Source organism: Canis lupus, chromosome 24 (assembly GCF_011100685.1).
Source record: "Canis lupus familiaris isolate Mischka breed German Shepherd chromosome 24, alternate assembly UU_Cfam_GSD_1.0, whole genome shotgun sequence".
Lineage (NCBI taxonomy): Eukaryota > Metazoa > Chordata > Mammalia > Carnivora > Canidae > Canis > Canis lupus.
Genome location: NC_049245.1, coordinates 38,420,670 through 38,434,097, shown reverse-complemented (window position 1 = coordinate 38,434,097; position 13,428 = coordinate 38,420,670). Strand labels below are relative to the sequence as shown.

The 13,428-nt window shown below is 50.7% G+C and overlaps 1 protein-coding gene across 2 annotated transcripts in view; it reads left to right on the top strand.

Moving 5' to 3' along the window:
• Nucleotides 1–13,164, top strand: part of ATP9A (ATPase phospholipid transporting 9A (putative)) — a 133,014-nt gene extending 119,850 nt beyond the window's left edge. The window contains exons 24-28 of one of the 2 annotated variants that reach the window (XM_038572611.1): nt 3,060–3,124; nt 4,550–4,658; nt 5,487–5,544; nt 7,430–7,633; nt 8,895–13,164. In XM_038572611.1, coding sequence (XP_038428539.1) covers nt 3,060–3,124; nt 4,550–4,658; nt 5,487–5,544; nt 7,430–7,633; nt 8,895–9,031 — 573 coding nt within the window. In that variant the 3' untranslated portion in view covers nt 9,032–13,164. The remainder of the gene's footprint in view (nt 1–3,059; nt 3,125–4,549; nt 4,659–5,486; nt 5,545–7,429; nt 7,634–8,894) is intronic. The other variant, XM_038572612.1, reaches the window with a different exon arrangement.
• The last annotated feature ends 264 nt before the right edge of the window (nt 13,165–13,428 follow it).

The window sequence follows — 13,428 nt, the reverse complement described above, 5'->3', positions numbered from 1 at the left end:
TGGGGTAAATGCCCAGAGCCATTGTGATTGGCTTTCCAGAGGGAGAAATGCAGAATTAAAGGCTGGGTGAATAGTCTGGTCCTGAGTTTTCCAAATGAAAATGAGGGCCACAGAGAATAACCACAAAAGAAGAAGGACTTGCTTTTCTTGAGCTCTTCCTATATACCCTGGGCGCCAGGCTAGCGCTCACAATACAGCATCTTGTGTGCTCCTCACAGTAGTCTGAACCATGTCCATTATACAGATGGGGAGTCTGAGGTTCAGCGAAGGGTGAGAAATGTGTGCAGTGTCCCTCAGGGGTTTGGTCTGCATCAGTGCAGGGACCCCAGACCTGTGCTCCTCCTCATGGTGCCTCCTCGAGTGACCTCAACCTCGATACAGGGAGGCCTGTGCTGCCTCCACTTGCAAGGGCTCTCAGGTGGGACAGCATAGCCCGTGGCCCGGAGGTGTCTCACCGATGTCACAGTTCAGCCTCCAGCCACCCCGGCTGGGAGTTGAGCTTGGTTGTTGCGATTATTCATCTTCTCAGGAGTAAGAGCCTGCTCCCATCTTGCTTCTCACAAAAGGATTCTAGAGTATTTTCCCCACCTTCTCTCTCACCGACTCCTTTAACATCTGTCATCGGGCTTAGCAATTAAGCGTATACGAGGAAGAAGGCCAGAGGGTGGGAAGGAACACATCTTGGCTGTTGAAAATCTATTGACTGGTTCCCCTCTATGGACATTTGGTGAAAATATCGCAAGTAAGTAGTGAGAACATAGGGATGATGTGACTTGGAACCCATATCTCTTTCTGACCACATCACCAAACATCTCTGAGAGCTTAGAGCAAGTCACTTTACCCCTCTGGGCCTCAGTCTTCCATCCATGCAATGGGGATGACGAGACCTGCCTTGCCTCTCAGACAAGGCTACTTTGAGAAGCAGGGTTCTCTAAGGCATCAAGTGCGAAGGCATCCTTACCGCTATTAATAAGAACAAAACAGGGTGATGTATACAGTAAGGTGACATTTTAATCTGTGGGAAAAGGCACTCCATGACGACATAAAAGGCATCCTGCCTTTCTGAGTAAGTCAGCTGGTGCTGCTGTACGTGCATGGGACCTCCCGCTCTTCTGGCCTCATCCGTGCCCGATGTGGGTGATTTTATGTTTCCAACATCTAGTGCATTTGTGAGCCTAGGAGCCTTAAAGTGATTTTTTATCAATGTGATCTACACCTAAACAGCTGTTACAGTTCATCAGACCACATCTGTACTTGTATGTTAGCTCATGAATTGTGCTAGATGTTGCTGTGGTTAAATCACCGGGAGATCAGTCAGCTTGTCCCTGGGCATGCACACAAAGGCTGAGCTGGGTGAGCCGACTGACTGTATGTTGTTACTCTGAACATCAATTTAGAAAAAAATTTCAGGGTGGGCAATTGTTGTTTGAGCCTTAGAAGCAGGCCCTTCAGCCCTGTCCACTGTGCTGAGAGTGGTCGGCTGAGGGCAAGTCCCTGTTAGAGCTGAACCTTGACCTTTGTCTCTAATAGACGTGGCCATAGAGTTTTATTTTCCCTAAAATGTTCTCTCCAAGGTGAAGGCTCTGGGGCCAGCCCAGCCCTTTTACAGGAAGGAGGCTCTTGATGTTGATGTATAAAACTACACACCAGATTCTGGACATCTTGACAAGTATCCTTTCTGGGCTGCAGCCTGGCCGTGGTGGAAAGTCATTGGAAAGGTGGCTTTCACCTTCCAGTTCTGAGGTATGACCAGGGCTCAGCTGCAGCCGCCCAGGACCTCGGCCCCACGTGGCACCTGGGATTCCAGCTCTGTGCCCAGAGAACACCCACAGCAGGCAGCTGGGGTAGATGCCTCTGGCCACACACCCCTTTTGATCATGAGGCTGGCTCAGGCACTCATATTCAGCTTTTGAAAAGCCTCAAGTTGCCTCTGGCCTCTTTTTGGTTTTATGTGACTAGGAATTAGCTTTGAGGCCACTTTTCTTCCATTAGCCTGTAGATGCCCAGAGAAGGAAGTAACAGCATCTCTGTCCGATTTATCTCCCCAGCCTGTCTTTCCCTGCCAGTAGCTACTGTTTTCCAAATCAGGAAGTAGACATTCCAGCAAGGGCTTGGAAGTGTCTTTTTTTTTTTTTTTTTTTTTAAGATTTTATTCATTTATTCTGAAAGAGAGAGCACAAGTAGGGGGAGCAGCAGGCAGAGGGAGGAGGAGACGCAGACTCCCTGTGGAGCAGGGAGCCTGATGCAGAGATCGATCCCAGGACCCTGGGGTCATGATGTGAGCCAAAGGCAGACATTTCACCCACTGAACCACCCAGGTGCCCCTGGAAGTGTCTTTATTGCTCTTGTCTCATCATAACAATTTCCAAAAACAGTTAAATGTGTCCTGTGAAATGGGATGCCTTCTCTGCAGTCCCACCTCTGGGGTAGCTGGTGTACATCCTCACGGTGGGGGTATCTTTCCCTGTCCATGTCCATATCTGCGCAACTTGTTTATCGGTTGCCTGCCTCTGTGGGCTGTCAGGAGCTGTCAGGAGCTGTCAGGAGTGTGGGTTCCGGACACAGAGCTGGGCTTGAGCCCCGCAGTGCCGTTCCCCTACTCAGATTCCCCATCTGTGGCATGCAGGTGATATTAGGACTTGATCTCATGGGTAGTTCTGGAGATTCATGGAGATCTCATAGAGGATTCCTGGGTCCAGCCTGTGTAACTTTAAGTTAAAGTTACTTAAAGTCAGTGTTTACAGAGGGGCTGAGAGTGGCCTCTGCAGTGAAACCCCCCAGGAAAGACTCCTGGCTCCTGTCACTTAGGAGCTGTGTAGTCTTGGGCAAGTCACTTCACCTCTCTGTGCCTTACTCTTGTCATCTGTAAATAGGGGTTGATGATAACAGTGCCTACCTCATAAGGTGATTGTAATTGTGAAAAGATCTGATTTACTTAAAGCACTCACAACTGTGCTGGTAAAATTTGTGCCGTGTTAAGTGTTGGGTGTTATTTCATTCTATACGCATAGGAATTTTGTCAATATTTTTGGTAACATCCTCCTTTCTCGTTCGCACAGGCTGTCTTTTCTTCCGTGTTTTACTTTGCCTCCGTTCCTCTCTATCAAGGATTCCTCATCATTGGGTAAGGAAATCTAGGCAGGGTATTAATTTTTTTTTTTTAATGTGAAACCTCCCTAAAATGCCACAGATGAGAGAAGAGACGTGGTGTCTAGACCGTTTAGTCACCAAGTTGCCAGCAGTGCAGTTTAGAACCTTCTTGAATTCATCAGTTTTTGAGCTGGCAAGCCTGTAACCAGATTGAGGAAGTGGAGTCCGATATGTTTGTGGTTCAGAGCACTTGGCCGTGTGTACCTGGGAATGGAAAAATGCTTGCCCGTGAGAGTCTGAGCCGACTGGTGATGGGCAACCAAAGCCAGAGCAAAGGTTCACAGACTCAGTGATTTCACTGTGGTCTTAGAAAAAGTGAAAGAGGAGCTCTGGAAAGTACCATCCCTGCCATGGACCCTAGTAGAAGGTTCTGCTGCCTGGTCTCAGTTTCTAAGGCAGGCCAGAGCCTTGATGTCTCGGGGGACGCACCCAACAGAGTTTTATGGCTGCGTGCCACTGACTTGTTAGAGTAGCACTTAAAGTGTCACCTGGACGTTTGCTGCCATCAGACCCATCCCCATTCCTGACTTGGAATTCATGACGTTCCTTTTGATCCTTCAGAGAAAGTGCTCAGTCTGTGAATGACCCAGGTAGGTGGAGTTTGATTACCATGTGCCCTAGAGAGAGACGCATGTAGGGCGCACTCCTGGTCGTGAACAGGTGGGAAGCACAGAAAGGCTGGCTGGCCCCAGGGGAGAGTCATAGGAAGGACACCTTCCTCCTTTTTATATTGACCAGTTCAGTCTGAGAGTAGGCAGTGGAATTCTGCTGGCTTCTCATGTGGAAAGCAGACAGTCTTTTGTCAGGTCCCAGAAGGATGAAAGGACATGCCAGAGTGTAAGCATGGGGGCTCCCGGAGCTTTGCTCCACGTGGCCTCCTGTGACTGGATCCCTCGTCCCTCTACTTGCGGTCTCCCCTCATCACTCAGCTCCAGCTGCACTGGCTGCCTTGCTGTTCTTCGAACAAGACACACACTCACCTCTGGGCCTTTGCACGTGCTGCTCTCTCTGCCTGGGATGCTCTTCCCTCCATTTGCGCATGACTACCTCTCACCTTTTACAGGTGTTTACTCAAATGTCACATCCTTTGGGCACCCTCTCTAAAATCACACCACCCCCATGACTCTCTCCCTCTTCCCCATTAGAGTTTTCTTCTTAGCACTCACCTGCAACACACAGTGTAGTTTATCGACTTTGTTGACTCACTGACTAGCATCAAGGCTCTCCGAGGGCAGTTGTTTCTGATTCTCCAGTGCGTAAAAGTAGCCCGGGCACAGAATGGGCAGTGGATGGTTGTTGAATGAATGGGTGGGAATTGGGCTCCAGAGGCTGGAGAAACAAATTGCTCACTTTCCTTTGGCTGGGTCTCACCTGTGGTGATTTCTGCCCCCACCCCCAGGTACTCCACCATTTACACCATGTTTCCTGTGTTTTCCCTGGTCCTGGACAAAGATGTCAAGTCGGAAGTTGCCATGCTGTATCCTGAGCTCTACAAAGATCTCCTCAAGGTTCGCTGGACTCTTCCTTCCCTCCTTCTTTCCTTCCTCCCTTTTCTCCTCTCTCTCTCCCTACTTTTTTTTTTTAAGATTTTGTTTATTCGTGACAGACACAGAGAAAGAGAGAGGCAGAGACACAGGCAGAGGGAGAAGCAGGCTCCACGCAGGGAGCCTGACATGGGACTCGATCCTGGGACTCTGGGATCATGCCCCGGGCTAAAGGCAGCGCCAAACTGCTGGGCCATATGGGCTGCCCCCTCTCTCCCTACTTTTAACTTAATTCACACAAACCCTCCATATTTGAACACATTGATTTGAACTGGTGACTGCTTAGAGGAAGGCGTGGGATTTTTTTTTTTTCTTAAAAAAGTAGCATACGCACTTGTAAAGAATGTTAAACAGTACAGTAATATGTAAACTGAAAACGAGGCAACTAACAACTTAAAAAAAAAAAAGCCGCTGACTGTTCCATCCTGCAGCTTGTGTCTGCTCTTGGAAACGTTCTTGTGTTTGCTTCTGAAAAGTGTGTGTGGGTGTGTGGGTGTGTAGGGAGTGTGTGCTGTTTGTGCTGTTTGTGTTGTATGTGTGTGGTGTGTGTGTGTGTGCATATGATTTCATTTATTTGTCCTCAAGGAATTTTACTGAAGAGCAGATTTATTTCCACTGAATACCAGTTCTCCTTAAAAAAATGTGATTTCTCTAACTTGTTCAGATATGTGCAAGACACTTCTTTTGATGAAAACAGGCAGGTTGCCTCTTTAGTGGAGGAGATGCATGGGGCAGCTGACACACTGGGCAAACCAAGCGCCATAACCTGCTGTGTCTCTCTTTCTCACTTAGGGAAGACCATTGTCCTACAAGACCTTCCTAATATGGGTTCTGATTAGCATCTATCAAGGTAAGGAAAGGGAGACCACCTGTTACCTCGTGCTAAGCCTTTCTTTTGTCTGTACAGCATGAAGAAGCTCCAGCTGGAACCCTGAACTTTGGTTAGGGGGCAGGACCATGCACCCCAGGGAGGTGCTCGGCATGTCCTGAGGAACTGGAACGTTCAGCACCGTGATAGATCTGTGAGGTGGTACTGTCTGCTTCGTGAGAAAAAGTCAGAAAAAAAGATAACGGATACCGTTCAAAACCTGCCAACACACGCAAACCATTGTAACAAAAAACAAACAAAAAAAAACAAAAAAACCATTGTAACAACAACAAAAAAAAACATTTGTTGCTTTCTGGAATGGTCTGATACTTTTTTGGAGGCCAAGTTACAGTTTTTGAAAAATGCATTTACTTCAGGGGCCTCTAGGGAGGGTCCCTCAGATTGCAGCGACTTTGTAAGATGACTTTTAAGTATAGGAGAAGGAAATTTCAAAACCCCTGTTGGCGCTTATTTCTAGTTTTATGCATATTTTATAATGTGCACATAACTGTGCAGTAGTCCTAATATGTCCTGTCTATGTCTGTCTGCTCAGGGACCAACATGGTTCACAAATATATGTTGTGTATTGGGGAGGTCTCACTGGGGGGACCTGTAACCAGAAGATATAGAAACCATCGAGGCAGGAGGTTAAATTGTCCTTAAAAAATTGAGGAGGGGGTATTTTTTTTTAAGATTTTATTTATTTATTCATGACAGACACAGAGAGAGGCAGAGACACAGGCAGAGGGAGAAGCAGGCTCCATGCAAGGAGCCTGACGTGGGACTCAATCCCGGGTCGAGGAGGGGGTATTTTTAAGAAGCGGACCAAAGCATCATATATGCATGTCGATTTTTGCAGCGATCTTTTCTGTATAGAGGTTCGTAAAGAACGAACAGTGAAGCTCCATTTCACCCCCCATCTCGAACCCCATTGCAGTGGGCAGTGACTCGAGGAGTTTTGGGGTTTAGCGTCTATAGTATTCTTGTGCTGTGTGTAGTTTTGATCTGGGTGAGCACTGCCTGTCTGCTTTCTGCTGTGCTTGAAAAATATGTATGTGTACCCTCCTCCGCTTTCCTTTCTTGCCTGGGTATGTGATGCTCTGAGTGTCTCTCTGTTACCGCTGTCATTTGTGTGTGTGTGTGTGTGTGGGTGTTAGAGAAACAGGTGACCCAAGATGCACAATCCTAACTCTTCTTGAGGTCATGGTTCTCTACCGTCGAGCGCATCCGCGGTGGTGAATCACATTGTAGTTGACAGCGTTACACTGTTGTAAGAGAAGATCTCTGAAGGTTTTCATCTTTCAAAGCTGAAACTCTGTCCTCGTTCCTTTCTGCCTCTAGGATGTGACTACTTTAGATTCCTCATACAAGTAGAAGGTCCACAGTATTTACCTTTCTGTGACTGCTGACCTCTGCTGTTTTAAATCCTGGATTTAAGTTTAAATTTCTCTTTCTTGTTCCATCCACTCCAGAGTTACTCTCTGCAGCCTCTTTTTTTCCCATCTCTCCATCCCCCTCCTCGTCCCTCTCTCTCTCTTTCCTCTCTCTCTCCCCCCCTCTTTCTCTTCTCTTCTCTGCAATTATAGACTCCTTATTCTATAAGGTCCAAAACGAAAATAGGAAACTAGAATGGGATACCTGTTTAAAACCTCCATAAAGCTAACCACTCATCAACCTCATTTATAGCAAGTGCCATCTTTCATGCCTAAATTGAAAATACACAAAAAGGAGCCCCTCCTGGGAGTGAGCCCCAGGAGCCCCAGGTGGGGAGTGTGGAGGGCAGCAGCTCCGGGCAGGCAGAGCCGTGTGGGATCGTGTGGGACCCTTGTGGGGCCATGTGGGATGTCAGCTTCCTCTGCCTTCCCAGGGAGCACCATCATGTACGGGGCCTTGCTGCTGTTTGAGTCCGAGTTCGTGCACATCGTGGCGATCTCCTTCACGTCGCTGATCCTCACGGAGCTGCTGATGGTGGCCCTGACCATCCAGACATGGCACTGGCTCATGACGGTGGCCGAGTTGCTCAGTCTGGCCTGCTACATCGCCTCCCTGGTGTTCCTACATGAATTCATCGGTAAGACCCCTCCCCCCACCCCCCCTGCAGCTAAAGCCTGGCAGTTGGGCCCAGGGGATGCATCACGGGCTCCTGGAGGAAGGCTGGACTCATCCTGGACTCATCCTGGGCTCTGTGTCCAGCAGGCCTGGGTACTCAGCTGCCCCCGTTTTGTGACTGGCGTCCCCTTGGGGCGAGCGGCAGTTGTGAATCAGCTTCCTGCAACGGAGGCTGTCGGGCGTGATGTCAGTAGCGTTTCCTTTGAAAAGGACGCCGTGTTAACTGGCTTAGAGGGAGTCCATTCCATTCAACAAAGACCCGGTGGGTTTCTCCAGGGAGCTGGTCACTGCGCCGGGCTCTGGGGGCCTCTGGAGAGGTCATGTCCAGGTTTTGTTCATGAATGAACGATAGGCCTGCAGGATTTGTCCTTCTCATTAGGTTGAAAAACTCCACCTTACCCTGAAAGCATCTCTCATCACTCCTCTTTATTGATCATCAAATGTTCCTTGAAGTTTTGGTAAAGGTAAAAGGAACATCCTGTGAGATCTGAAGTCTTGGAGCAGGTTCACACTTGTCCCGAGAATCAGAATGGGTTTCGTGAGCACCTGCTGTGTGCTCAGTGGCTGGGGGTGGTAGGCCCTGCCCCCGGGAAGCTGCCACAGGCCGGGTGGGCTCTTAGTGGGACCGGGCCAGCCGCCCGCTCCCCATCTCATGCTCTGCTACTGCGGAGGACCACGTGCTGTGCTCTTGAGGAACCCTCTGGACTGCGGGCTTGCTGTCCTGCAGCAGAAGGCTGCTTCTGAAGCCCCCACCCAGGGCCACCCCCGTTTCCTGCTTAGCACCGTCTTTAGACCCGACCCCGTAGGGGCTTTGGTGACCATCCCGGAGGGAAAGGGAAACTGTTTTGGGGGTTGGAGTGCTTTCTGCTCTCAGGCGGCTGAGGGGGGGTGGGGTGTACAAAGAAAAGCCCCAGCCGTCAGCATCTGGATCACACACACCTGTAGGAATCGTTTGCGTCCATGGTTTTCTTCCCCTGGTGTTGGAAGCAGCATTTCAGCGGCTGTAGATTCAGCTGCGGAAGCAGGTCAGAGAGACAGGAGGGAGTGGGGCGAGTCCAGGCCCTGACACAGAGCCGAGGACAGGGACTTGAGCCAGGAGGCCGTGTGTCAGTGACGGGAGACAGCTCTCCCCCGGGATAGCCGTGCCGGCTGCTCCTGAGCCATATACACAGGCCTTCCAGAACATTCCACATGCTCACAGCCATCTTCCCGTTTGCTTGCAGATGTGTACTTCATCGCCACTTTGTCGTTCTTGTGGAAGGTCTCCGTCATCACTCTGGTCAGCTGTCTGCCCCTGTACGTTCTCAAGTATCTGCGGAGACGGTTCTCCCCGCCCAGCTACTCAAAGCTCACGTCGTAGGCGCGCGCTGGCCCAGGGCACGGCCTCTGCACTCTCCTGGTGGACAGAGATCAAGTTGCGTTTTTATTAACCGCCACCTGCAGATCCTGCAGTAATCGCTAACACGTGCGCGGGGTCCCGACGCCGAGTGGACGGGGAGGTTCCTGGAAGGGGCCCCCGTGGGCCTGCTCGGGCCCCGACGGTTCGGCCTTGAGTGAATGTACATATGTTAAAGCCGGTGGCTCAGCAAACGGAGTTACAAGTGGGTCACTGTGCAAGCTTCCTATGACTTGAATTTTGTTGTCATGTGATAAAAAGTTTCTGTCCAGTTGACGATTGTTAGAGGGGTTTTGGTTTTTGTTTTAAACAATCCCGATGTATGTGTCCTCTTCACGTCTTTCTCGCTCTTAAAAACCCGTTTCGGAGAAATGTTAAAAAGCGCTTGGTATGGACTTGTGGGAAAAGACAGTGACTTTGGTAAACAGTTTATCCGGATAGTAATCTCAAGGTGGACATGCTAAGCGTCCTGTCCGAGACAGCTCTGCTTACTGAAGCCACACCGGCTTCCTAGGGTGACATGGGGCAAAGGAGAGGAGAGAGAGAGAGAGAGAGAGAAAGAGCGAGCCATAAATCCAGTCTGTTCTCCCTCAGATTCAGCATCTCCAGCACTTGACTTAGCTTCACCTGCCACCTCGTAAAAAGAATTTCAAAGGTGTTATCCCGCTTTGTTCGGACCTGGTAACAATTATAAAGCCTGTGGCTCTCTGAGGACACCCTCAGCCATTTTCAGCAGTTGTTTTAGCAGGAAACGTGCCACTGAACAGCTCCTAAACGTGTCGACAGAGTGATAAGAGACTCAACTAATTCTTTAGACAACGTCGCACATGTGGCTCGGCCCCTCGGAGTGTCCTGAGTGCGAGGTCAGGGATGGGGGTTCCTGCTTCCACAGAAATCTGTTTCCTATCAGGAGGCTGGATGACAAAGGCAGAGGCATCTCACCGTGTCGCTGTTCCTCGTTCGTCGGCGGCAGCTTCAGGCAAGGAGCCCCCCGCCCCCCATCGGGGAGGAGGCCCCGGGGCCGCCGCTCTGGGGGTCTGGGCTCCGGGGCGCTGCCTACGGATTTCAAGGGGGGACCTTGCTGAAAGGCAGCCAGGGGTGGAGAGTCCTCCCCCTGCCAGGACAGAGGACACGCATGTGTGTTTCTTATAAAGCTGTGGCTGCTCGTTTCAGAGGAAGAAGGGAGTTTCAAGCCCCGGACGTGGCAGGGCAAGGATTCTTGGGTTTTCAAGTCACTCGGCGCCGCAGCCACACATGCAGGCCATCGGCGCGGTTGGTGTGTGTGCCAGAGCTGACCGTGTTTGGGATCTTGGGTGTGTGATTAATTCCCTCAGCCCTTTAGCATGACGCTTCTCGTGTGCGCTCCAGGGATGGGAGCTCCAGCCTGGCGGCAGGACCAACCTGCCCTGGGGGAGGGGGGGGCGGGAGGAGCAGGAGGTAGTTCCTTGCCTGGGGAGCACTCTCGACGTGCTCGTGGGTTTATGTTGCCCTTTTAAGACTTTATATAAAGAGGACAGTAGGTTTCAGGCACTGGTAAGCGGGCTGTGACATCGCTTCTGTTTTAAGATTGTGCATTTCCGCAGTGTGTTTGCCTTCCTGGGCCAGCCGTTTCTGCCCAACGGAAAAGACCTACAGAGGATATAGGTTGCAGCGAATGAGTGGTTATTTAGGAATAGGACCCTGGTCCAGAACTCTCAGGAACGTGGAACAGGTGTGACTTCTTTCCCGAGTGATGTTCTGGAGTTTTCAAAGGTAGGGAAGGGTTGCGTCGGGCTCCGAGTTTCACGCTTGCATTGGAAGTTGGAAGTCCGATTGCATTCTGAGTTTGCAAAACCCTGAGCCTGGCCTTCTTCACGGGCAGGTGACGGCCCCTGCAGGTCTGCCTTGTGGGACCACGGTTGGGAAATGTGAGACACTCCCAGGAGCTTCAGGGAGGTGGTCTCTCTCTGTCCCAAGTCCCACCTTTGATCCAGGTGTGGGAGTTGACTTTTGAGGTCAACACGTGAGATACCCCGGAAGGAAGGAAGCTTCTCAGAGAGGCCGAAGCCGCCCCCGCCCCCGGAGGCTGAAGGAGGCTTGTCTGTGCCATGGAAACCCTCGTTCCGTTGTGCCAGCCGCGCTCTGGTGGAGGCAGTCAGGGGCCAGAGGCACCCAGACCCAAGTGGCACCCAGACCGCCACGCGGTGGAGCGGCCCGTCCAGGGCCGGAGCCTCCAGTCGTCTGAGAGCACAGGAAGCTTACCCGGGCCCCGCAGACTGACCCCAGCGGAGAAAGGGCACACGCGCGTGCCATCCTAGGTGTGGGGGAGACACACGCACCCGAGCTAATTTCTAGGAACCTCCTGAGTTCGTAAACCTTAGGCATCAGGATTCTTTTGGCCTTTTTCTTGGTTTACCAATCTGGAAAGAATTTAGGAAACACCACTGACCCCCCTCCCCTCCCCTTGGACCTCGGGGCGGGGTGGGGGGACCAAAGTGTCTGACAGCTGATGTAATTTGAGGCCGGACCCCCCACCCCACCCCCCGGCTCGCAATCCGTGTTCAAACGTTTCTCCTTAAAGCAAAAATGACAAGTCCCCCTGCCCTCCTGACACCACTATGTATTTCTGTCGCAATAAGCACTTTCATTACTTTGTGATGACTCCTAGTCTGTTTCTCGGTGATGGCTGTGTGCGCGTGAGGACAGTGGGATCTCTTTGTGCGTTCTCCTTTTTCCCTCCTTCCTTCCTCTTACGCAAATGACCAGACAAGCTTCTTCCGCCTTCAGTGATTTCCGATGCCTGACAGTGTTGATCCCAGTTTGGAGGGCGCGCAGGCTCACGTGCGTGTTGCCCGTGGTGCCAGGCGAGACTGGCCGTGCCGACCGAGCTGCCTGGGGCGGCCGGCTTGGCCCCGGAGCGAGGAGGGGGCACCCCCGGGAGCATCTTGACATCGGAGCAAAGCAGCTGTTGGCAGCCACCGGGGGCTGGGATGCTCCCACCGATGGGGTTGTTATGTCCAGGTCCCAGGCCAGCTTCCCGTACCAAGTGCAGCCCTCTCGTGCAGCAGCGATCTTAAATACCGACGTCTGCTCCCCCTGCCCTCGGTGTGCTCTCCGCCGAAGGCCGCCGTTACTCTGACAACTTCTGAATGTATTTTGAGTTTTGTGCTCACTGGAAATCGACACGATAATGCCTATTCCTTCTCCGGACTTTTGTTTTTATACTTTGTTTTGTTTTTACTGGGGGTGGGGATGGGAACGCCCTCATGCCTTTACGGGGCAGCATTTTAAACCTCTGCCAAATTTGCCGATGGGACCTACACGTGCTTCCCCTCTATCCTGTTGAAGGCGAACACCTGTCATCTGTTTTTGATCTTTAATCTTCTGTGTGTTTAAGTGTGTGTGTGTGTGTGTGTGTGTGTGTGTGATGTCACCTCCAGTGTTTTGATGCGATACTTGGTTTGCATTAAAATCCCATTAACTCCCAGCTTCGGTTTCGTGGAAAAGCGTACAAGGAGCTTTGTAAATACAACAGATTTTATTTCTCCTCCCTTCCTTGAATGTAAAGCCTCTGATCGTGTATCCTTCTTGGGAAATAATTTCCATTAATGTATGTTCATTATGTCTTTGAATGGACCTGAGATGCACACCGGAGGCCTGAGCTCCTCGCCGTCTGCTCAGGCCACAGCTTCACCTGCCGCTCCGCCCCGGTCACCGCGTGGTCGGAGGTGCCCTCCGTTAACGTCCTGGGCAACGTCAGTGAATCCTGCGTTTGTGAGGGGGTGGGGGGGTGGGGGGAAGGCAGGTGGGGGGTGCGCACACAAAAAGATTTGTGACTAATTTATTATTTTGTTGCGATGGGGCTGACTGTTAACTCTCCTAGGAGTCCGGGCCTGCCTCATGAGTAGGTCACTACGTGTGATCCTCACCAGGACAGCGTTTGTCATTAGAGGGAAGCTCTGGTCCAGGATGCTTTAATTTAGCAGGGACTCCCAGATGATTTAAATTCTCGATCCTGTGATGATACACATGTGATCCTGCGTGTTTCTGAGCAGTTCTCCTTTCATTGTCTGCCAGCCTGGCCCGTTGCTGTTGCCCAATAAAGCTTGTGTACTTTATGCCTTTGGGGATCATTTTAATTTGTGTGGAAACATGAATTCTGGTGTCAAAATGAAGGCTTTTTTTTTTTTATTCTAATGCTCCTAGTTTTGTGTGTATCTCATAGTACACAAAGTGTGAATGACTTTTTCTCCAGTTATTTCGATTTTTGGCAAAAAAAACAAACAAACATGCCTTGTTTATTATTCTTACTGTTGTCTATTCCAGACCTGTCAGCATTTCAAAAGGTGATCCGATACAAATAGGAAAAAGGGGAACGTTTT